This window comes from Rhamphochromis longiceps, linkage group LG6 (assembly GCF_057381845.1).
Source record: "Rhamphochromis longiceps isolate RC_006_pf linkage group LG6, R_longiceps_female_GT1.1, whole genome shotgun sequence".
Taxonomy (NCBI): domain Eukaryota; kingdom Metazoa; phylum Chordata; class Actinopteri; order Cichliformes; family Cichlidae; genus Rhamphochromis; species Rhamphochromis longiceps.
The window spans coordinates 45,803,719-45,826,223 of NC_140562.1; the positions used below are offsets into that span (position 1 = coordinate 45,803,719).

At 48.0% G+C, this 22,505-nt stretch overlaps 2 protein-coding genes across 3 annotated transcripts in view; one reads left to right on the top strand and one right to left on the bottom strand.

Annotated features, from left to right (window-relative positions):
* Positions 1-7,698: 7,698 nt before the first annotated feature.
* On the bottom strand, positions 7,699-9,998 carry map1lc3c (microtubule-associated protein 1 light chain 3 gamma). Its single transcript, XM_085408245.1, has 4 exons — positions 9,826-9,998; positions 9,699-9,754; positions 9,516-9,622; positions 7,699-8,015 (listed from the first exon to the last, which is right to left on the bottom strand). Exons 1-4 carry the CDS (start codon positions 9,977-9,979, stop codon positions 7,853-7,855), a joined length of 480 nt encoding a protein of 159 aa, XP_085264371.1. The 5' UTR covers positions 9,980-9,998; the 3' UTR covers positions 7,699-7,852.
* A 1,304-nt stretch (positions 9,999-11,302) lies between these two features.
* The window catches only part of LOC146668910 (striatin-like), a 32,595-nt gene continuing 21,392 nt past the window's right edge, over positions 11,303-22,505 (top strand). For both annotated transcript variants that reach the window (XM_085408187.1, XM_085408189.1), the window contains exon 1: positions 11,303-11,664. In XM_085408187.1, the coding sequence (XP_085264313.1) occupies positions 11,446-11,664 (219 nt within the window). In that variant the 5' untranslated portion in view covers positions 11,303-11,445. The remainder of the gene's footprint in view (positions 11,665-22,505) is intronic.

Here is a 22,505-nt window from a genome sequence, read left to right on the forward strand (position 1 = left end):
CATTATTACAGCATCAGGAAAAGACTCCTCACACCTCGTTTCATTCCTTCCATTCAGCGTCTCCTGATCGCCCGCAACATGGAAGCGGACGACGTCAAGGTCGGCACCGTGGCGGATGGTATGGCCTGGATAGGTCATCATTTCCCTGTGTGGCTGCCACTCCCGTTTCAATTTTTCTCCTAGTTTCGGGCAGGCTCTATGACGTTCGTCCACAGGAGGCGCTGTACAGCACCGAGCGCCTGAAACACGGACAGTTTGTTGATATTTTTTCATGTAAACCTTTTTTTCATGTAAACCTGTTCTTGACATATCTACTGAGATTCGTTTGTCTTGAAAGGCTGATTCAACCCCGTTGTTGACTTTTATTTTGCCTTCCAGATTGCCTCAGTTGTATCGTGAGTGTAATTTCAAATAAAATAAAATAAAACTCAGAAGCGTCTGTGTGTTGTATTCTTCTTCTTATTATTATTATTATCATCCATCCATCCATCCATCCATCCTCATCCGCTTTGTCCGGGGCCGGGTCGTGGGGGCAGCAGCCTAAGCAAAGAGGCCCAGACCTCCCTCTCCCCAGCCACCTCCTCCAGCTTATCCGGGGGAACACCAAGGCGTTCCCAGGCCAGCCGAGAGATATAATCTCTCCAGCGTGTCCTGGGTCTGCCCCGGGGCCTCCTCCCGGTGGGACATGCCTGGAACACCTCACCCAGGAGGGGCCCAGGGGGCATCCTTGTCAGATGCCCGAACCACCTCAGCTGGCTCCTTTCGATGTGGAGCAGCAGCTGCTCTACTCTGAGCCCCTCCTGGATGGCCGAACTTCTCAACCTATCTCTAAGGGAGAGGCCAGCCACCCTTCGGAGGAAGCTCATTTCTGCCGCTTGTATCCGCGATCTCGTTCTTTCGGTCACTACCCACAGCTCGTGGCCATAGGTGAGGGTAGGGACGTAGACCGACCGGTAAATTGAGAGCTTCGCTTTTACACTCAGCTCCCTCTTCACCCCGACGGACCGGTGCAGCATCCGCATTACTGCAGCTGCAGCCCCAATCCGTCTGTCGATCTCCGGCTCCCTTCTCCCATCACTCGCGAACAAGACCCCGAGATACTTGAACTCCTCCACTTGGGGCAGGAACTCATCCCCGACCCGGAGTGGGCACTCCACCCTTTTCCGGCTGAGAACCATGGCCTCAGATTTGGAGGTGCTGATCCTCATTCCCGCTGCTTCACACTCGGCTGTGAACCGTTCCAGTGCGAGCTGGAGGCCCTCACCCGATGAAGCCAACAGAACCACATCATCTGCAAAAATCAGAGATGAGATTCTGAGGCCACCAAAGCGAAAGCCCTCCGCCACTTGGCTGCGCCTAGAAATCCTGTCCATAAAAATTATGAGCAGAACCGGTGACAAAGGGCAGCCCTGGCGGAGCCCATCACCCACCGGGAACGAGTCCGACTTATTGCCGGCAATGCGAACCAAGCTCTTGCAACGGTTGTATAGGGATCAAATGGCCCGTAGCAATGGGCCAGACACCCCATATTCCCGCAACACCTCCCATAGGACACCCCGAGGGACACGGTCGAATGCCTTCTCCAAGTCCACAAAACACATGTAGACTGGTTGGGCAAACTCCCATGCACCCTCAAGTATCCTGGAGAGGATAAAGAGCTGGTCCAGTGTTCCGTGACCAGGACAAAAACCGCATTGTTCCTCCTGTATCCGAGGTTCGACTAACGGACGAACTCTCCTTTCCAGCACCCTGGCATAGACTTTCCCAGGGAGGCTGAGGAGTGTGATCCCCCTGTAGTTGGAACACACCCTCCGGTCCCCTTTCTTAAAGATGGGGACCACCACCCCGGTCTGCCAGTCCACAGGTACTGCCCCTGATCTCCACGCAACATTGCAGAGGCGTGTCAACCAGGACAGCCCTACAACGTCCAGAGCCTTCAGGAACTCGGGGCGGACCTCATCAACACCAGGGGCTCTGCCACCAAGGAGTTGTTTAACTGCCTCAGTGACCTCGCCCCCGGAAATTGGCGGGTCATTCCCCTCATCCCCAGACTCTGCTTCCTCCTCGGAAGACGTGTCAGTGGGATTAAGGAGGTCCTCGAAGTATTCCTTCCACCGCCTGACAATTTTCTCAGTCGACGTCAGCAGCGCTCCGCCAGCACTATACACAGTGCAGGTAGAGCACCGCTTTCCCCTCCTGAGACGTCTGACGGTTTGCCAGAATCTCTTCGAGGCAGTCCGAAAGTCTTTTTCCATGGCCTCTCCGAACTCCTCCCACACCCGAGTTTTTGCTTCAACCACTGCTCGAGCCGCATTCCGCTTGGCCTGTCGATACCTGTCGGCTGCCGCCGGAGTCCCACAGGCTAACCAAGCCCGATAGGACTCCTTCTTCAGCCTAGTGGCTCCCTTCACCTCTGGTGTCCACCATTTGGTTCGGGGATTACCACCACGGCAGGCACCAACCACCTTGCGGCCGCAGCTCAATGCAGCAGCTTCGGCAATGGAGACGCTGAACATGGTCCATTCGGACTCAATGTCCCCAGTCTTCCTCGGAATGCTGTTGAAGCTCTGCCGGAGGTGTGCGTTGAAGATCTCGCGGACTGGGGCCTCTGCTAGACGTTCCCAGCACACCCTCACTACGCGTTTAGGTGCACCAGGTCTGTCCAGCGTCTTCCCCCGCCACCTGATCCAACTCACCACCAGGTGGTGATCAGTTGACAGCTCAGCCCCTCTCTTTACCCGAGTGTCCAGAACATATGGTCGCAGGTCTGCTGATACAATTACAAAATCGATCATCGACCTACGGCCTAGAGCGTCCTGGTGCCACGTGCACTTATGGACACTCTTATGTTCGAACAGGGTGTTCGTTATGGCCAAACTGTGATTAGCACAGAAGTCCAATAACAAAGCACCGCTCGGGTTCAGATCAGGGAGGCCGTTCCTCCCAATCACGCCCCTCCAGGTCTCGCTGTCGTTACCCACGTGAGCATTGAAGTCTCCCAGCAGGACAACAGAGTCTCCAGGTGGAGCACCCTCCAGCACCCCCCCCCCCAGGGACTCTAAGAAGGCTGAGTACTCTGAACTGCCACTCGCCGCATAAGCGCAGATGACAGTCAGGACCCGTTCCCCGACCCTAAGGCGCAGGGAACAAACCCTCTCGTCCACCGGGAAAAACCCCAACGTACCGGCAGCAAGCCGAGGGGATATTAGGATACCCACCCCAGCCCGCCGCCTCTCACCAAGGGCAACTCCAGACTGAGACAGAGTCCAGCCCCTCTCCAGGAGACTGGTTCCAGAGCCCAAGCCATGTGTAGAGGTGAGCCCGACTATATCTAGCCGGTACCTCTCAACCTCACGCACTAACTCAGGCTCCTTCCCCACCAGAGAGGTGACATTCCATGTCCCTATTGCCAGTCTTGGCAGCCGGGGGTCAGTCCGCCAGGGCCTCCGCTCCTGCCCGCCACCCGGCACACAATGCACCCGACCCCTATGGCGCCTCCTGCGGGTGGTGGGCCTGCGGGAGGATGGGCCCATGTCTCCTCTTCGGGCTGTGCCCGGCCGGGCCCCATGGACTAAGGCCCGGCCACCAGACGCTCGCCCTCAGGCACCCTCCCCGGGCCTGGCTCCAGGGCGGGGCCCCGGTAACCCTATCCCGGGCAGGGTAAACTGTTCCCTCGGTGTCCTTTTCATAAGGGTCTTATGAATCGCTCTTTGTCTGGTCCCTCACCCAGGGCCAATTTGCCATGGGAGACCCTACCAGGGGGCAATAGCCCCCAGACAACATAGCCCCTGGGATCCCTGTGACACACAAACCCCTCCACCACGATAAGGTAGCGATTCAAGGAGTATTATTATTATCATTATTATCATTATTGTGATTATGCTTCATTTTCATGTACTGGGGTATCAATAACCCCCACGCTGCCGCAGCAGCTTTTGTGCGTGGCCCCCAAGTGCTACATTTTCTTTCCCGATCCCCTGACGAAACCCATTAGAATCGCTCTGGGGCACTCGACGACCCCAAATGATCGTTCTGGGGATTTTTTCATTTTCATTCACCCGTCTCTACTGAGGGTGGGGTACTCTGGGACCCCCGGGGTCTGGGGCTGCCCCGAAGGGGAGCACAAGGGTTAATCACAGCTGCCTGATCAATGTTTTTCATTAGCAGTTTAGCAAAGTTGATGGTGGTCTGTGTGTCTGTGTGAGTGAAAGACAGAGAGCGAGCGACAGATTTTCTGTTATAACCTTCACGTTATGGAGGCACAGTGTGAGCACTCAGGTCGCATCAGAGCATCGGGCCGTATAGTGTGAGAGTACATCGTGACCTATGAACTTCTAACCCCTGCGAGTCAATCGTGCAGTTTGAGCAGGAGCTGAATACTGAAAAAATCGCACAGTGTCTGCCCAGCTTTAGGTGTACTGTCATCCGAGACTTGCACCGCAGTGTCGGCGTTAGGGTTAGGTTGTTGTGGTCATCTGTTGTCTTCCGGTATTTTCTCCATAAGCGACCTTTCCTCGACCAATGAGATGAGCGGTAATCTGAATTGTCATACTCGAATTGTCATAAGTGTGCTGTCAGCTCATTGGTCACAAAGCAGGAGAGGGGCTGGGAATTATGTTTTCAAACAAAGCGTTAATTCCATTAAAAGTTATAGACTACTTTTGATTCTCACTGTATTACGGGACAAAGTGCGTCCCTTATTAGCTCAATACGGGACGTGTACTTTTGTTTCGAAATACGGGACGATTCAGTTTTTCAAGGGACGGTTGGCAACCCTATCCTCTACACATCTGTGATGCTGGGGGAGGTAATTAGCTGTAGCTGTTTAACTGCAGGCACATTCCATGTGAGACTCTGGTGTCCTTATCTTCTGAGGGATGTCCACCCCCGGCCATTTGTGTGAAGAAGCTTCTCGGATTCTGTGCTTGCATATGGTGAACCATTAAAGTTAAGCCATACACGCGTGTGGGGAGATGAGCTTTGGATAACCAGGAAATGTGGTTGTAAGCATATATTGTGTGGCAGGAAGTCAGACACACTTGATGACATCTCCGTTTCGGAGTTTTTACTTCCCCTCTTAATTTAACTGTGACTAGTATTTCCAATGGAAATTACACATGACATGAAGAAAATTATACATGATGTAGTAGATTTTTTTAAAGAAAAAAGATAATTTAAAAAAGTATCTCAAGCACTTTAGCAAAATTCTCATGTCATCTTATTCATAATGTTTAATAAGCTTCATACAGTTAAGCACAATCACTACATGACTGAAACACAAGCATAATCTCTATTAATAAAAATAGTATGCATGTACTGTATGCCTGAATAAAAAAAAAAGTGAGATGTTGGAACGCTTTTATTTTTATTTTAGTAGACACAAAACTTACAATAGACAGCTGCTGGGGTTTGGAATCGGAGAAATGTCTGATGGTTCTCAGTCATCCAGGTCATCGTAGTCAAAGGAGCTTGCAAAGAAAAGCGTCTGGACTTCTTTAAGTTGCTTGAAGACGTTTCACCTCTCGTCCGAGAAGCTTCTTCAGTTCTAAGGTCAAATGGTGGAGAGTCCCAGATATAAACCTAGTGGGAGTTTCCCCCCACAGAGGGACAAAAGGACCCCCTGATGATAATTAGTATGAGTAACTTTAAAACTTAGTAGCGGCCGCCATTGTTGGAAACTGGAGTTTGGCTGGGCCGAGCTATGAATTCTGGGATATGGTGGGCCACGAAGGACACACCCGACCCATCCTTCTAATTCGGGGAAAAGGAGGAGTCTACGAATTTGGACAGCCTTCGTCGCGTCGCTGTGACGTAATCGGCCTTAAAATGCGGCCATAATGAGAACAAGATAAAAAGTTCAAAACACCTGGTCAACAACCAGGTAGCCCAACAGTTACTCATTTAACTCTTTTGGGGGGTTTTGATTTTTAAGAAGAGAGTGGCTCTGATATATTTATCATTACTTATTTATTAAAATGTAAAAACAAAAAACTGAAATTGTGTCACATCTGCTTAATTTTGTAAAGCTTGTAAAGCCACAGACTTTTACTTGTTTTCTCTCAGGCTCAGACCAGCACACATTACATCAAACTCTTACAAGTCAAGAAAAGGAGCTGTTGGACAGAAAGACAACTGAGTGGGAAGGATTTTGGTTTTCCAATATATTAGTAATTGTCAGTGACGTTTATATTAATCAGGCTGAACTTTAATCATACTTTAGATCAAATCATTTTGCAGATCATCAGAATGATGGTTGGCAATGCAAACATGGCCAATAATGACAGTTATTGGCCATGTTTGCATTGCCCTTTTTTAAAATGTACTTTCATGACGTTATTGTGTGTCGGGTGGTGGTCGTGGCTGTCCAGACTGACAAGTGGGACGTTGAATGTCACCTCTCTGACGGAGGAGGAACCTGAGATTGTGGATTTTTTTTTTAATCATATTTGCAGACAGTGTTATATTAATATAACACTGTATACACCATGGTGAGGGTCCTGTACAGCCCAAGAGAGCGGCAGCATCTCTCTTGGGCTGTACAGCAGCACGGCAGCATCTTCCCTTCGTGTTTGCTTCTTGGCGAAGAAGAAAAGGCCTTTCACAGATTCTGAAACTGAAATACTGCATGCTGGTCGTGGTGGATGTGGTGAAAAGTGATGAAAAAATTAAAGTGTGACACCTGCTATTAAAAACGTACTCCCGTAGGACAGTTCAAATATTCGTAGAGTTGAAGTTCTGGCGTCAGATGAGTTTGAAATGCTGTTAGATGACCTGAAGAAAACTGATGTAATGTCTATAGCAGGAGATCAGACAGAACTGATAATGCACAGTTGTGCGTATATGTCCGTTTTTTGGATGGGAAATTGCTCAGCTTACTACTGTTAGAGGGACACACAGCTGGCCAAATAATGTTTGAGAAGATTTAAGCTCTTCAGGAAAATGGTCTGGATATGAAGCGTGTCTGTATCCATGGCAGGAACAGTGAGTGGTCAGCAAAATATTTCAATTTTAAAGGGAATTATCAAAATGTTTGTTATTATTTCAAATGTGCAAAAAATAGTTTAGGTATAGCTCCCTTTTTTGTTTAAATGGACCTTTTGGTGTGCATTTGTGAGGTCACCAGATTTACAGGGGAAAGGAATGAAAAAAATTTTTTTTACTTGTTTTCCAATACAGTTGTGTGGGTTTGAAATTGATCATGATCTGCTGCTTACTGGCTTCATATACATACATCCCAGATAAATTCCTCGGTTTGAAAATCTGGCCCAACTAACTTCGTAGTTGAATAGCCATGCCTTAAACATACAGATGACTTCTGTTTGTGACCTTTCACCCTCTTATTTGAGCCAAGGTCAGCCACCAGAATCATCACATCGGTTACAGCTTCAGTTCAGTTTATATGCTGCTCTACTTCATCATTTCTCATTAACAGTCTGCACTTATGTTTCTGATCTTCTGCAGAGCTCCTGTCCGTCATGTTGCTCTCCTGGTACAGTGATGCTGCCCTCTGCTGGACACAGTGGAACCACACCAAGCTCTAAGACTGAAATTATAACCAGTTCCTGTTAACAGGAAACAAACAGTTCTTTATAAAGCTTCAAGTATCAAATATTCACAGTGAGAAGGTGAAACGATTCATGTGGTGCTGAGTCCAAGTGTCTCCATCCACAAGCAGAAATCATGAACCAGCAGCATTCCTTAACATCAAAATATTTATTGGATGAACACGATTAAAATCCATCTCGTCCAATCAGCGTGTAGAACAAAAATTACAATATATACACTCTTTTGTATTTACAGCAGCTGAGGCGAGCAGCCTGTAACGGGAATAAAACCTGAAGCAGGACGAGCTTCATCGTCCGAACATCTCCTGCGAGGCGTAGGTCATGTAGAGGAAGCCGTCCTCATCCTGGTGCTGTTTGTACACCTGAGCCATGGTGAGCGACATGCTCGCCAGCCCTCTGTTGTTGATGAGCAGGTAGAAGGCCTGGCTGGGCAGCAGCGCCATGCGGTTCCTGAGGGGAGGAGCCAGAAGGAGCCACCATTAATCAGAGTCAGCCTGCAGGCTGTTAGCTGCATCAGCACAACAGTGACGCCAGCACAGCTGTTCAGTGAGGCGAGCACGCGTCAGCCATGTGCAGATTCCAGCTATGATTCGAGCATTTCAAGCATTCGTGCTCACACTGGGGGGAGGAGCACATGGAAACTGAGCGAGGGCTGAGTTCAAAGTGAAGCTTGTACAGGTATTCATCTGTCAGAGCCAAGATTATGCAAAAGCTCCATTTGTCAGACTGAGGAGCAAGTGTATGATGAGCGACTGCAGCTGGAGCACCGGCTTCAGTAAAGATACGATCATGTACCACAAAACATGAGACGATCCAAAACATTTGCCCCTAAAGCCACAACTTTGACCCTCTGATCAGACTCTAAGTAGAGCCCAAAACTCATTCACTCACAACAAGATTTGCTTCAGCGTCTATATTCATACTCTGAGGGGGAATCATCCAACCGTTAGATGAGCCAATTGCTCTTTCCCTTGAGGTCTGATATCCAGGCCTCATTTCTGACAATCAGGACAAGTCACTAAAGCCAAATCAGCCCATCAGTGAACCTGAGCATGTGGAGCTGGTGTGCAGCTTTCTCAGGAAACTCCCACAGAACTTTATCGACACCCAGACGTTACAGTCAGTGGGTACGATTGTGGGGCAGCGAGGCTGAGACACCAGACCTTTGTGTTCTTAAAATAAAACTACAATACGTGTCTTTATGTTCACATGATTACAACTACTGAAAACTCAATGTTCCAAATGACAAACAGTTACTGGACGCAACTCAGGTTCTGTGAGTAGACAGAGCTCCTCGATTGGCTTGAGCAGCCAGCCTGTGCGCTCTCTGCTCGAGTCAGATCACTGAGTGATAAAGACTCTCGCAGACATTACAGAGGTCTAAGGTTTGACAGACATGGATTAACTGTTAAGACACATCCTGTCACTTCATGTTTACACAGCAGCTTCCTCAGGCCATCATGGCCGTCACAGATCCTGCTGTGTAAGCATAAACAACAACAAAGGGGTCAATAAAAGTGAAAGAGCAAAAGACTCCAAGTCAGGGGTGTCCAACTCCAGGCCTCGAGGGCCGGTGTCCTGCAGGTTTTAGATCACCCTGGGGCTTCACACCTGAATCACATGATGAGTTCATTACCAGGCCTCTGGAGAACTTCAGGACATGTTGAGGAGGTCGTTTAGCCATTAAATCAGCTGTGATGGATCAAGGACATCTAAAACCTGCAGGGCACCGGCCCTCGAGGCCTGGAGTTTAACACCTGTGCTCCGGGGGGGGGGGGGGCATAAGACTCTGGAATAAAAGCTTCTCATTTTTAAAATAAACATTAACTGATGAATTCACCAGGAAAACATTTCTCCTCAGTGTAGAACTGAGGCGTGAGTATTGTTGAGCTCCGAGTTCGTGTTAAAGGACTCCAGCATGTGTTCAGTGAAGCTTGCAGGTACCGGTACCTGATGATGGTGAGGAACTGCGTCATGGTGAGCTCCTGCGGAACCAGGAACTTGGTTTTGTCCAGCGGAGGCAGATACTTTTCCTTGTCGTACCTCTCGATGATGACCTGCAAGGCGCAGTGAGTGGGTGAGAACATAAAACACACCTTCTCGGACTCCGCGTGAGCCCCACCGCGCGCTTACCGGGATCTTGTTGGGGAACTTGGCCCTGATGCCCGCCACTTCCCGTTTCCTCGTTGCTGTGGACAGAAGAGAGACAGTGAGTTTGCTGGACATCAGTGTTGCTGCTGCTCGCGGCGGTGCCGGTTACCTAAACTCTTCCTCAGCTTGAACGGTTTGCTGTGCGGCTGACTTTTCTCGCGCGACGCCATGGTACGTGACGTAGAGCCGGGTCCACATGCTACGGAGCGAGCGCGAGTTAAATAGAGGCTGCAGCGCATCAGCTGATTAGCACATGGCCGCATGAGCGCGATTGAATTAGGTTAGAGTGCGGAGCAGGGCCGGCCCCAGCAGCTTTTAGGCCCAAGGGCAGCAGACAGCCCCCTCCACCCCTCATCCTGGTTATTAAACAGGATTATTGATAATGTGCCTCTGAGAGAATTTAGAAAATGTTTAATGTTTTTCTTTAAGGACAGAATTTGTTCACCACAGTTACCACATGTTTTTGTCTTGTGGTAGAGTTGTTACTCTTCCACATTGAAAGGAGCTGAGGTGCCTAGGTGGTTCAGCATCTGCCTCAGATGCCTCTTGGGTTAGATCGTTAAACTGCCATCGCAGAGAGCCACAGCCAGAGAAGCAGATGGATGATGGATTAAAAACTTGAAATTTAATCACATCAGATATTTAGAAGACAGAGTTCTTAACAACTCATGACCTCTATAATGTAACCTTGATGACACAGCTTGGGGGAGGGGGGTAACCGCACAGTGAACCTCCTGAGGTTGAGACTTTTCTTTGCAGGAGTCCTGGGCAGAGAATCAAGCAAGGGGAGAATGCTCCATGGAAGGGAACCAAGGCTGCCTTCAGCCACTGTGCTCTATAGGCGACTAGTCTTTAAAATTAGCTGCTGTAACAACCAGCTTTTAGAAAAATAATGTGTTTCTTTTCCTCTTCAGCATCATCCGGGTACATAAACCTGAACCAGATCAAGGTAAATCATAGCAAACTGACTACGTAACAGGCGCTCTTCTTCACTTGGACCTTCCTCTGCCAATCACCTGCCACCAGCCAACCATGCAGGAACATTCAGGGCAGGGCAGTTTGAATTTCTAGAATTGTTTCACATCGACTGTTGGAGAAAAAAATGAATTACTGACCGTAAAAGAATACTTATGATTCTAACTGATCACTGATGACCAATGTATAGTTTTTGTGCTGTTTTCCAACCTATTTTGCTGTTATTGTCTCTTTGTATTCTTCTTCTTCTTCTTCTTCTTCTTCTTCTTATTATTATTATTATTATTATTATTATTATTATTATTATTATTATTATTATTATTATTATTATTATTATTATTATTATTATCTTTGTCGTTTGAGTCTATTTATATTGGGCCAGTCTAAAGTTAACAGCAGTTTATGAATGGGGGATGCTTACTATTTAAATTGATATTGAAATCAACAGGAAAATAATAAATACATCCAATACATTCAAACAGAATTCAGATCTGTTTATTTATTTTTTACTTAATGTTTATTTTAATAAATAAAACAACAATAATAATAAGAGCGCTTCAGCTATTATATTTTGAAAATCCGGACAGGATGTGGTTGCTGCGTTCGTTCCGGCAGCTCGACTCTCCGCCGCTTTGACAGCTGGCTCGAGCAGGAGTTGTTCGGTTGATGGACCGCATTTTCCTGCGGAGGATATTTCACTGAAGCGGGAGTCAGCACCGGACTGAAGCCGCCCCGCATCGCTCACGGTCCAGCCATGGATGAGCAGGCGGGCCCCGGTGTCTTCTTTAACACCAGCGGCAGCTCGGGCTTACCCGGCGCGGGGAACGTTAAAGCTCCGCAGCCCGGGGACGGCGGCGGAGAGGCGGCCCGGGCTCAGTACAGCATCCCGGGGATTTTACACTTTCTCCAGCATGAGTGGGCCCGCTTCGAGGTGGAGAGGGCCCAGTGGGAGGTGGAGCGGGCCGAGCTGCAGGTAAGCAGCCTCTCGGTCGCAAGGGGTTTCATTGTTGAGGTTGCTAGCAGAACGGAGAGGCGCTGTACCGAAGTCCATTGGAGAATGTGGAAATTGTTCTTAAAATCGATTATCGGTGAATACATCGTCAGAGTAAAGTAAAAGTTGTAGTTTACTTTGATAGAAAGTGTTTTTCGTTTAATTCGGCATAGGTTTAAGCCAATAAAACGTATGTTTTTGTGTAATGTTTTTAACTTTTTGGAGGCTAGGTGCAGTTTGCATGTGCCTTGTCGCGCACGGGGCTCAATACGCAGAATGACGCACATTCATTAAGTAACATAATGTTATGTGTTTGTAAGCGCTTCTTCTCTAATCGTGTTATAGCCGAATTCACGCTCTGATTCCACTGTTTCTAGATGCGGTGCTCGGTACTGGTTTTACTGTTCGTTTCCCAATGTCAAGCGGGATGTGCGAGAATTGCGTAATATTTAAATGGCAGTTTCGCCTTATGCTGTATTCGCTGCGCTCTCTGCTAAGCAGGCTAGCTGCGGGTGACATTTCAGTCATTCCAGCCGGCTCTGTGTGGGTGTGAGCAGCTACCTGTCATGCAAGCTTACGTGTGTCCGCAGCCAGGTCACCTGAGACGTGCCAGGTTTACCTGAGCGGGGCAAACGTGCACGTAGAGCCGTGCTTGCTTTTGTTTGTGGGTTGTTGTTTTTTGGTTGGTTACCGGAATCGGTTAGTTTCCCAAACCGCCCCAGGAGGGCTTTGTCCCACAAAGATCAGTGTGTGTTCAGTTAAACGTGTCCGATAATGGACGCATACCGATAATGGGCGCGTGCACGCTGCGTGATCCCGTCCAGTCACGAAACGTTTGTGTGCAGATTTAAAAGCTGCAACCTTAAACCGAGACCCTGCCGGTGTTTTCCTCTCAGTGTGGAGCAGAGCCTCCGTGGGACAGCATGCAGGGCTCTTTATCCTGCTTTAAAAGAGGGAGGTCTGCATACGTACAGTCAGAGGTCATGTTCAAAAATGAATTCAACATATCTGCAGTGGCAAAGTGAGTCAAAGCATTTAAAAGGCAACAAAAACATTTTCACTTTAAAATGTTCAGTAGTGTCCGTGCTGCAGGAGTTGAAGAGCAGAGTCAGAACATCATAGCGCTGCTTTCTGATGACAGATTTAGTTTATTTTGACAATTTAAACACAAACAAAAAAACAAACATCCCTTTTAATTAAAGTTTGAGCCACTTAGCGACAGGCGGCAGATTATTGGTGTCCACTGCCTCTTCAGTTTATTATCCTGTGGAAAATAAAATGGCTCATATACCTCCCATTATTCCGGATCACTGACACTAAACATGTTTTTAATAACAGACAAACGTAGCCTGTGACGCTCAGCTCTTTGCTTGTTTCTGAGAGTCATCCTACAAAACCAGTTGGGTTAGCGTCATTAGCACAGTCCTTCTTTTCACTCAGTCAGGGGTGAAGTTTTGAATCCAGACTCAGAGATGTCCTCCACTCCCTGTAGGACCAGCGAGGTCAGAGCTGTGTCTGCAGACGTGGAGGTGAAAAGAAGCCTCCTGTAAGGCTTCCTGCTTTCACTGCTCACAGATCAGATCCAACAATCGTAACGGCGCAAAGGTCGGCTGCCTCCCAGCGAGTGCCTCGTGTGTCTGGGGTCAGTCCCACCTGTCCTCGCTGAGCACCGTCATGGTCACAGTGCTGAATGATATCAGGGCCCGCCTTCATGCAAAGTATAAATTTGAAAGAAATGAATGGTTGATGCAACGACCCAGCATGTAGCCCCTTCTGTAGGAGGGATAACCTGCAGTGATGTTTCCTGCGTGACCTCATCAATCAGTCTCATCCCTGTGGAGGATGGACAGACGCTGACTCTACGTTACGTCGTAGAGGAGCTCGTGGTCCTTTGACTGTAAGCGCCGATCTGCTACTTGTTTACATGACCTGTTTACATGACTGTGTGCTCACCTTGGTATTTTTGGTTGTAATTTATGTTTACTGTAATGGACGCACAAGTAGTAGAAGAAGAACGCATCTCTAACTTTTGTTCTGTTGGAGTAAAGTTTTCATTTCCTGTTTCTGGGGTGAATTCCTCGGTGCAGGGGTGACTCTGATGCTTCTGATGAAATAACAAACGCCAAAACGATCGATGCCATCATATTTAATGGCTGAAATCTCTTCGTTTGCACTTCCAGCAGATGTTTTGTTGCAGCGTTATAAAATCAGAGTGTATCGATCCCTGCTGTGCATGTGTGGTGCAGGTGAGCGTTTCCTCCTGTGAAGGATGCCGGGCAGTGAGTCAGACGATCTCACGGCGCGTGGGACGCTTCACGCTCATGTCTTACATAAGCTCGAGTCATCGTCGGCCGAGCTTCACTGACAGCCAGCCCGTAAAGGAATCACTTCCTGTGTGGCGGCTCAGCTGGTGCACCATTTATCCCCCCCCCCCCCCTCCCCGGCACAATCAGATAGCAGGCGTCTCTTTGTGTCTCTCAGCTGTCTGAGTGGCTTTGATGATAAAGACCTGGAGGGGGTTGGAGGGGGGTGACGATTGGAGCGGGACGGCGCTGGCTGGCCGACGAGGCCGGAGACCAATTTGAGCCGTAAATCCATCTGTTCTGGTGCAGACGGGCTGCATGTCATCACGGGCTGAGACGGAGCGTGAGTGTCACTTCCTCTGAGGTAATCCTCCGCAGGGGAGAGGAAGAGGAGGAAGAGGAAGCTGGCACACAAGAACAGGAGAGATTACTCACAGTCTATTGTCCACAAACAAAGAGACAGGGCTGGAAGCTCTGAGCGACCAAGTCTGATTCCCTGTTTCTCGTGTGTGAGTTCACGACACCAGTAAAGACCAGTTAGGCAGGAGCGGTCATCAAAGACGGCGTCTGCAAACACCGTCCAGAGGTCTGTTTCAGGACAGCTAGCAGCCACCTATCAGTCGGAGAGGCCACGCCCCCTCTCACAGCCACCTGTCAGTCGGAGAGGCCACGCCCCTCTCACAGCCACCTGTCGGTCGGAGAGGCCACGCCCCCTCTCACAGCCACCACCTGTCAGTCAGAGAGGCCACATTTGATTCCTTTAGCCTGAAAACTTCGTAAAATCTTTAAAAAGTTCCGGTTTAAGCAGTTCACAGATCAACGAGCTCGTCTCAGATGTTTTCAGGTGCAGCCAAAACCTGGCGTGAACGTTTTCTTCGTTCCTCTGAATGAAGCTCAGCTTCATCCCACTGACAGGAAACAGGAAGTTGTTTTTTTCTTTGTTTTTTTAAACTCCAGGTCGTCTCTGTCAGAAATATTCGAACCAATCTTGTGATGTTACCGGCAGCCAGTTTTATTCTTCCCTCTGTGCTGTTTTATAAAAATGTCTTACCGAGACCCTAGATCAGGGGAGACCACGAGAATTCTGGGTAATTGTGCAGCTGACGGCCTGTGTGGACGTTACTGTTGCTCGATTACACCTTCAGATAAAATAAAAAGGTTTTTTTATGACACGAAGAAGAAGTCATGCGTGAGCAGGGGGAAGTTTGCCACATCGAAAAGGCTCGGATGAGCTTTCCAAAGTTCTCCAAGTTGTGCCTCCATCGCTTGTGTCCAGATCACAGGCTGCACAGCCGTGCTGCTCCATCTTTTTCACCGACGTTTACGTGTTTGCGCGTGAGCAGTGTGAGCGGCTGTGGTGAGACCCTCACGAGCGATTGATGATCGGGAGCTGCTCGAGGTGTTAATCGCTTCTCGTTACCCCACGTATACTACACGACGCACGATGAAGGCCAAAATCGGGCCGATCACCAAATCGGTCGCACGACTCAAAAATCGTCTCAAAATGGGCCAAAAACCGCACAGTGTGAGCCCAGCATTAGAGCAGCAATGTTTGTTCGCTCAGAGAAAGGAAAAAAAGGCTGCAAAAGTACAGGGAGGAATGGGAAAAACACCTGGCTGGGAAAATGCATGGTAACACCTATAAAGCGCACTGCACTGTGTGCCGGCGCACTTTTTCTTGCTTCTAGTGGTGGGCACATGAAGAACATGAGGGGCGTGACAGCTCGGGGAACCCTTAACCAATTTTTTGTCCACCAGGCCACGGCAGAAGCAGATATGGTATGTAAACACTGGTTTGTTTTTTTTAAACCCTCTGGTTAAGGTTAATATGGGCATGTGCAGTGAATATCAGCGCTATGTGGCCAGAAGTGTGATAATATCATTTATTTTGTGTAATAAACGACTGCAAGGATAGATGATTACAACAAATAGATGACTAATACATAAAAGTAATACATAGATGAATAATGATGATGAGTTATGATGCGTAATCATGGGAACAAGCGGGTTTACAACCAGGAGCAGCTGATTAGCTTTAGAAAAGCTGAAATAATACCTCAGCTGAAGCCAATTGTACTAAATGCACTAAATGTGCACTGTTACAAGAATGTTTTTGTTCTATTGTTTTCTATTAATTTATATAATTTTAAGTTAAGCAGGACAGAGTTCTTTTAAAGAAAGATTTACTTATATTCTCAAAAGTTAAGCAGGACAGGCTTCTGTTTAAGAAGGAGACCTGTTTTACTGTGTTAATGTTGTCATTTTGAGCTAAAAATAAATGGCTAAATGATCATTTGTTTCACATATGGTCATATCACAAAGAATATGCATCTGCTTAAATCAAATTCAAGTCAAAGGGTTAAAAAAATAATTTCACACACAAAAAAAGAGCTAGAAAATTCACCACACTGGGAAGGGTGAAGACAACTGGGTCGCCCGGCCCTGGCCACGAGGTGTCCCTTATTTATCTTTCAGGGAGTTGGCAACCCTAGTGTGGACGCAGTCAGCCTGCTTGATCTGCTGCTGCCTCCAACAAAACCAAGATGCGCTTCTTCAGAGAGCGTTGGTGAACCTGCAGCCTGCTGTGCAGTAACGCGCTGTAATGTAGACGTGTGAAGGTTCAAAAACACTGATTTATTCAGCCGACTGTACTCGGACTTATTAACAGGTGGTAGAGCTGTAACTCTGAGCTGACGGCAGCATTATTCTGGATGAGACAGCAGCAGGTGAAGTTTAACTCTCCACGCTGAGACTTGATTCTGCTTCAAAGTGAACAAGCGGGGCACAAAGAGAAATCTTGTATTTGTAACAAATAATATTAAAGCTGAGGCCGAGCGATGGGCTGCACAGCTAACGAGTTCTGAAATCAACACGACTGAAAAATATTCATAATCGTTGCTGCGTGCACGAATCACAATGAACGACAGACGGACAAAACAAACAGACGTCTGGCACAGCAGGAGGGAAAGAGCGTGTCCCTCCACACGGACCATCCTCAGCAGCAACACCTGCCAACAAGCTGCAGCACGATGAACGCATGAGGGCCAAGAGCAACAGCGCAGTGCTCGGTAACTTCATCCATCCGCCGTCGGGTTATGGTGGCAGCAGGCAGGTATCCCGGTCGTGCTGTCCGGTTTTCCTGACGGATCCCGAGGCTTTCCCAATTCTGGAGTCTCTTCCTGCTCTTCCCCAAACTTGTTCTCCACCCTTTCGTTACTTGTAAATAGAGATGGCACAATACCACTTTTTTATGCCTGATACCGATAATATGGAAATCTGCAGATTCCGATATAGTTCATTTTTTTTAATCAATAACACAATTTTTAAATTTCTTGCTGCATTTTGTATGAGTTCATACTCAAGTTTAACAAACTAAACTAAACTAAAGCTACTCAGTTACACCTGTATGAAAAAAGCACACTGCACCCCAAATATTTCATAGATCAGCAAAACTGATCAATCTAAGAAACTTAAACCTGCAGCATCCTCCCTGTTCTGGTGTTTTAAAGAGTACTTAGGTTGTTTAGTATTTCCACTAACTAATAGGGTCGCCAACTCCCAGCAAAAAAAAAAAAAGGGAACCACCCCCACCCTCCGCCTTGTGATGCTTAATCGACGTAATCAACTGTAATTTAATGTGTTTAAAATAAAATGCACGGAAATCAATTATTTTTCCACAATAATTAAATAGATTCAACATCTTTCTTCAACAAAATTGCAGACTGCACAGATGGTACCTTCCCAAAGGAAAAAGTACTATAGCTTACTAGGGTATATTATACTTAATAGTCACTATATACAGTAATGGACTTCTATTCATTTTACATCAGATTAAAACTTTGGGTGTCAGATAATTATTTATTAAAAGCTCGACATTTTAAATGAGAATAAGAAAGAGACGTATGTCTTTGTGCCCCCTTTTCCCTGTTCATGCCCTATCGGCCCCCCTGGCTAAACTTTGCTAGATCCGCCCCTGCACAGTTACCAGCCGTCAGCTGCGTAGAAAAAGATCCTGGTGTAGAAAGTAATATTAAATACATTCTAACAACAGCTGATCAAGCTTAAACGTGCTGCTGTTGTTCAGCCGCTGGTTTCCTCTTTCTGGTGCAAAGTGGGCCAAAAGCAAACAAGAGAGACGATCAGCTGATCATTGATCAGTTTCATGATTGAAGTAACAACAGGAGAGAGGGGGAGAGAGAGGGAGAGAGAGGGAGAGAGGCAGTCGCTCCATATATTAGTTGTTAAACTTAACGCTGGAATGCTTTACAAACATTCAGAGATGAACTTACACACTGCTTTACTTCTCTGGGATCACTTCCTCGGAGATGAAATGCCGGTTTGGTAGCGAGGCTACAAACACACACAGCCGCTCTGTCACGTGACCACACTGCTGCGACGTGCTGAGGTTATGAGCTGAGTTACGTAATATCGGATCGGTCCGTCTCTACTTGTAAACAGAGATGAGCAGTAATGCATTACTGTAATCCGATTACTTTTTTCAAGTAACGAGTAAAGTAAGGGATTACTATTGCAAAGAAGTAATTAGATTACTGTTACTTTCCCGTAAGCACGCTGCGTTACCAATCCGTGATTTTGATTGTAAGAATGTCTCATGACAATGACATCTGAGCTTGTGCAGATCAATGGATAACACGGAGTGATGGCGAGCGTACGACCACGCAGCGTTTAAAGTGTGGAAGTACTTGCATTACTTTGAGTTTGATTCTGTAAAAAAGTGACACAAACATCAGCGTCCACTGTGCGCTCTGCGTGGGAGGAAAACGTCTTTCTACAGCGAAAAATGAAACTTCAAATCTGAGCGAGCGCGCTGCCACGGGAACGTGACACTCACACAGTCCCTGTCTCAGTGACGCTGCGGGACAGAGCTCTGATTGGCCCGACGGTTTTGCTCACTTGATAAAAACTAATCAAAGCTGCACACACGGTGGGAAGGTTCGTCAGCCAGAGCGGCATCTCTGTGCTTTGTGTCTAAATAATGCAGCATGAGAAGAAGAGCAGCTAAGCGTGTTATGTAACGCCGAGCCAGACCGTCCTCTGCCTTTAGCACAGATGAGCTTCGACAACAACACTTCCTCCGTCTCTTTGTGCGACAACAAAAACGCTCCCCGGCCTGGATTCCTGCAGCTCAGTGCGTTCATGTGAAGCTGCCGTATGAGGAATGGCATGTACACCTGCTTGTTTTGCGGGCGTTGGCGAATGTCGGCCCAAGCCACGCCTCAGCGCTGTGACCAGGCTCTGTTTAAACGGGCCTTTAGCCAAAATCTCTGCGGACAGGGGCGCCCTCAGCCTGACATGCTTACAGCACCAGACACACTGTTTGGGAAGTCTGAAGTAGGAATCATCCGATCAGATCACAGAGCGTCAGAGGTCAGATAAACTGGAGCCTTCTCGTGATGCGTTTGGGTGTTGCTGGGATATTTCGACTTCTCTCCACTGAGACAGGGAAGTGAGTTCAGTGTGATAACACAGTGAACTGCACTGAATCCAACTTCAGCTGCAGTGGAAGAGTCGGTTTAGCTCAGGAAGCAGCTGTCACAATAAGATCTGTGCAGGTCTCCGAATACTAAAAAAGAGGAGCTGCAGGGCTTTGTTTCCTCCTCTGGCACAGGAGACACTGGAGCATCCTGTATGACAGAAGAGGAGATGAATGTGTCCCACACCTGCTGGGCGCGTGGATTCATCACAGAGTGGATTTTGGGGCATGTGGGGTGAAAAATTACAACCATTGGTGCCTCGAATCACAGAGGTTGTTATTTTGACACCAAAGAAAATGATAGTATGACAGGTTGCCAAGCAACACATATTATTTACATACGTTTTGACATGATGGCTGCTGCAACATGAGGCAGAGCGAGCTCGCCATGATTGTTAGATAAAAACACGAGGAGCGTCATTACTGCAGGGCTCAGCGGGTCAGGGATGGAGATCCGAGCGGGTCGATGGCGAGGGAGCGTCGCTGAACCGAGAGGAGCAAATAAAGCGAAAACCGGAGCAACGACGGGCTTCAGGCCTCAGGAGGAGTGTGGAGTGATAAAGCTTCGCTGTTGCTCTTCCTGTGTTAGAGACGGTGCTGCAGGAGAGGAAATCAAACTAGCCTTAACTCACATTTGATTTTGGAAATCTTCAAAAACAAAAAAAGAGGAAATTGTGAGGGCGGGGTCACGCAGGTCGAGCGGGTCACGCGGGATCATGCGGGTGTGTTAGCCGATTCCCAGATTCCACAAAGGAAAGTTTGCGTTTCCTAATGAAGGACAACAGAAACTAGACGAGACGGGGAGCTGCTCGGCGTTCTAGATGTTCAGACTCTCCTCTTTGTTCTGCTCAGCCTTCCTCCTCCTCCTCCTCTTCGAGCGTTTATGTTGTTCTAATTAAAGTCTGGTCGGCTCCAGAGCGGCACGTCTGCGGTTGACGTTCCCTGAGGGAAAGCGGCGAGTGGGCCTCATCACAGCGTTTTTCCCGCCCCCCCCCCCCCCCCCACCCCCGCCTCGCTTTCTGCCTCTTGCTTGATCTCGTCTCCTCTGGCATCATATCAGAGATCTTCTTCATCCGTCTCATTTTTCCCCCCACTCTTCTCCTCCCAGCTTCCATCCAGCTCCTCGCCTCCTTTGTAAAATCACTCGTGGAGTTTGGTGTTATGGCGATGACGCCAGCGGCGTGGGCTGCTCCAGTTTGCCGCAAATCTTTGTGCAAAACAGAAATGAGACGACAGGAAGATCGTTACAGGAAATGAAGGAGGGTTGGACTGACAACAGGAGGAGGCTTTGCTTTCCCCGCCTCCCCGCGTCCTCCTTAGGGATGGGTACCGGTGTCCGGTGCCATGATGGCACCGGTTCTGACATAAACGGTAGTAACCAGACCGAAAAGCAGCGCACATTTCGGTTCTTTATTTCGGTGCTTTTTTTTCCTGAGCTGTGATACACTTCTAGCCAATCATTTTACGTTTCCGAGGATAGTAGGCGGGTCCAGGTACGTACGTTCTTTTAGAGCAGAGCTACAGATTAAAAATGTCCAAGGCGAAGCGGTCAAAGTCTGGCTGTACTTCACAGCAAAAGATGCAAACTCAGCAGCAACAAGTGCTTTAAGCTGATACTGTGATACTGTCAAAGGAGGTAACACCAAGAATCTGATGAAACACCTGGCGACGCATAGCGTTTTTTTTAAAAGCCCAGAAATGCGCCGTATTTGATAGCTTGCTGCGAGACCTCACACCGAGCACATCTACTGCGGGTGGGTTGCCTGTTGTGCAACATCCCCCAAAAACATGAAGAGGAGAGTCCTGGCCCCTAGCCCTGCCAGTGTAGCAGAAATGATGAGGATGATGATGCAGCAGCAGCCGTTCTTCTCTGCGTGAGTAGCTTAATGTTGTTCGTGTGTAATTTACGTTGAGTAGGCTAACCACGTTATTACATTAATGCATGTAAGGTGAACTAGCAAACATCATCATAGCTACATGCGGCTGTCTTCTTGTTTGATGGCAGATACTCCCTTCACCCTGGACAAAAAGGCTAAAATGACCAAAGAAAAAGTGGAAAACAGCTAAACATGAGAGGTTTTTGGACAAAGTTTGTGTTTTTTCCATTGTTTAAGCACTGCTTCCAGCCAAGAGTGATACCATATATGACCCATAGCTGCAGAAAAGGCTAACATTGTTATCTTTTTACAAAAAACAGCTGAACATGAGAGGTTTTTGGACCAATTTTGTGTTCTCCATTCTTTAAGCACCGTTTGAGCACCGGCACCGTTTCAAAAGTACCGATTTGGCACCGGTATCGGATAAAACCTAAACGATACCCATCCCGCGTCCTCCTGCTACAAACATCTGAATGTTTCCAGTCTGTGTTTGAGAAACGTAGCGGAGTCTCTTCTGTTAGCTCAGCACAGTGAAGACTGGATATCTGGACGTGGCGTTTTCAGCGGCAGAAAGTTTCAGCCTGAGGTGATGGGTAACGCGGGGAGGGTTTATGGAAGCGCACGTCTGTAAAGGAAAGAGCTGATTTTAGTGCGAGGTGGGACTAAATGAGAGCTTCTGGGACAGAACGCACACGCTTTTTTATTGGCTGCCTACAGCATCATCATCATCATTTCTTTGCTCTGACCCAGGAACCCCCCCCCCCCCCCCCCCCCCTCACTCGGCAGCTTTCCTCTCCTCCACCCTCCCTCCTCGTCTCCTGGAGGAATAATCCCCTCATTGCTCCAGATTTAAGCGAGAGAAATCCCCCTCGTCCCCAGTCCCAGAACGCTGTGTTTGCTTAATGCCCCTGCAGCGAGGGAGGAGGGCTGAGAGTCATTCAGTCGGCGTGTTTGAGCCGCTGCTGATGGAGGTTAAACGGGCCACAGAGTGTCGATAGCTGTGTGACCTTTCTGTCACACGGAGGCTGAAAACTCGATTCTTGCAGCTCACATTCTCTCTGCGGCAAATCCAAAACCAGTTTTCAGATGGATTTCAATCTCTCGCTCTGCTGTTGCTTCCAAGAACGTAACCGTGCTGAGAAACGAGGA

Coding starts and splice junctions, on each gene's coding strand:
- map1lc3c (XM_085408245.1), bottom strand. CDS start 9,979: ATGCGGCCATGTGCTAATCAGCTGATGCGCTGCAGCCTCTATTTAACT. Junction 9,755..9,825: donor CAAGCTGAGGAAGAGTTTAG/GTAACCGGCACC, acceptor TTCTGTCCACAG/CAACGAGGAAACGGGAAGTG. Junction 8,016..9,515: donor CAGTTCCTCACCATCATCAG/GTACCGGTACCT, acceptor TCCTCCCCTCAG/GAACCGCATGGCGCTGCTGC.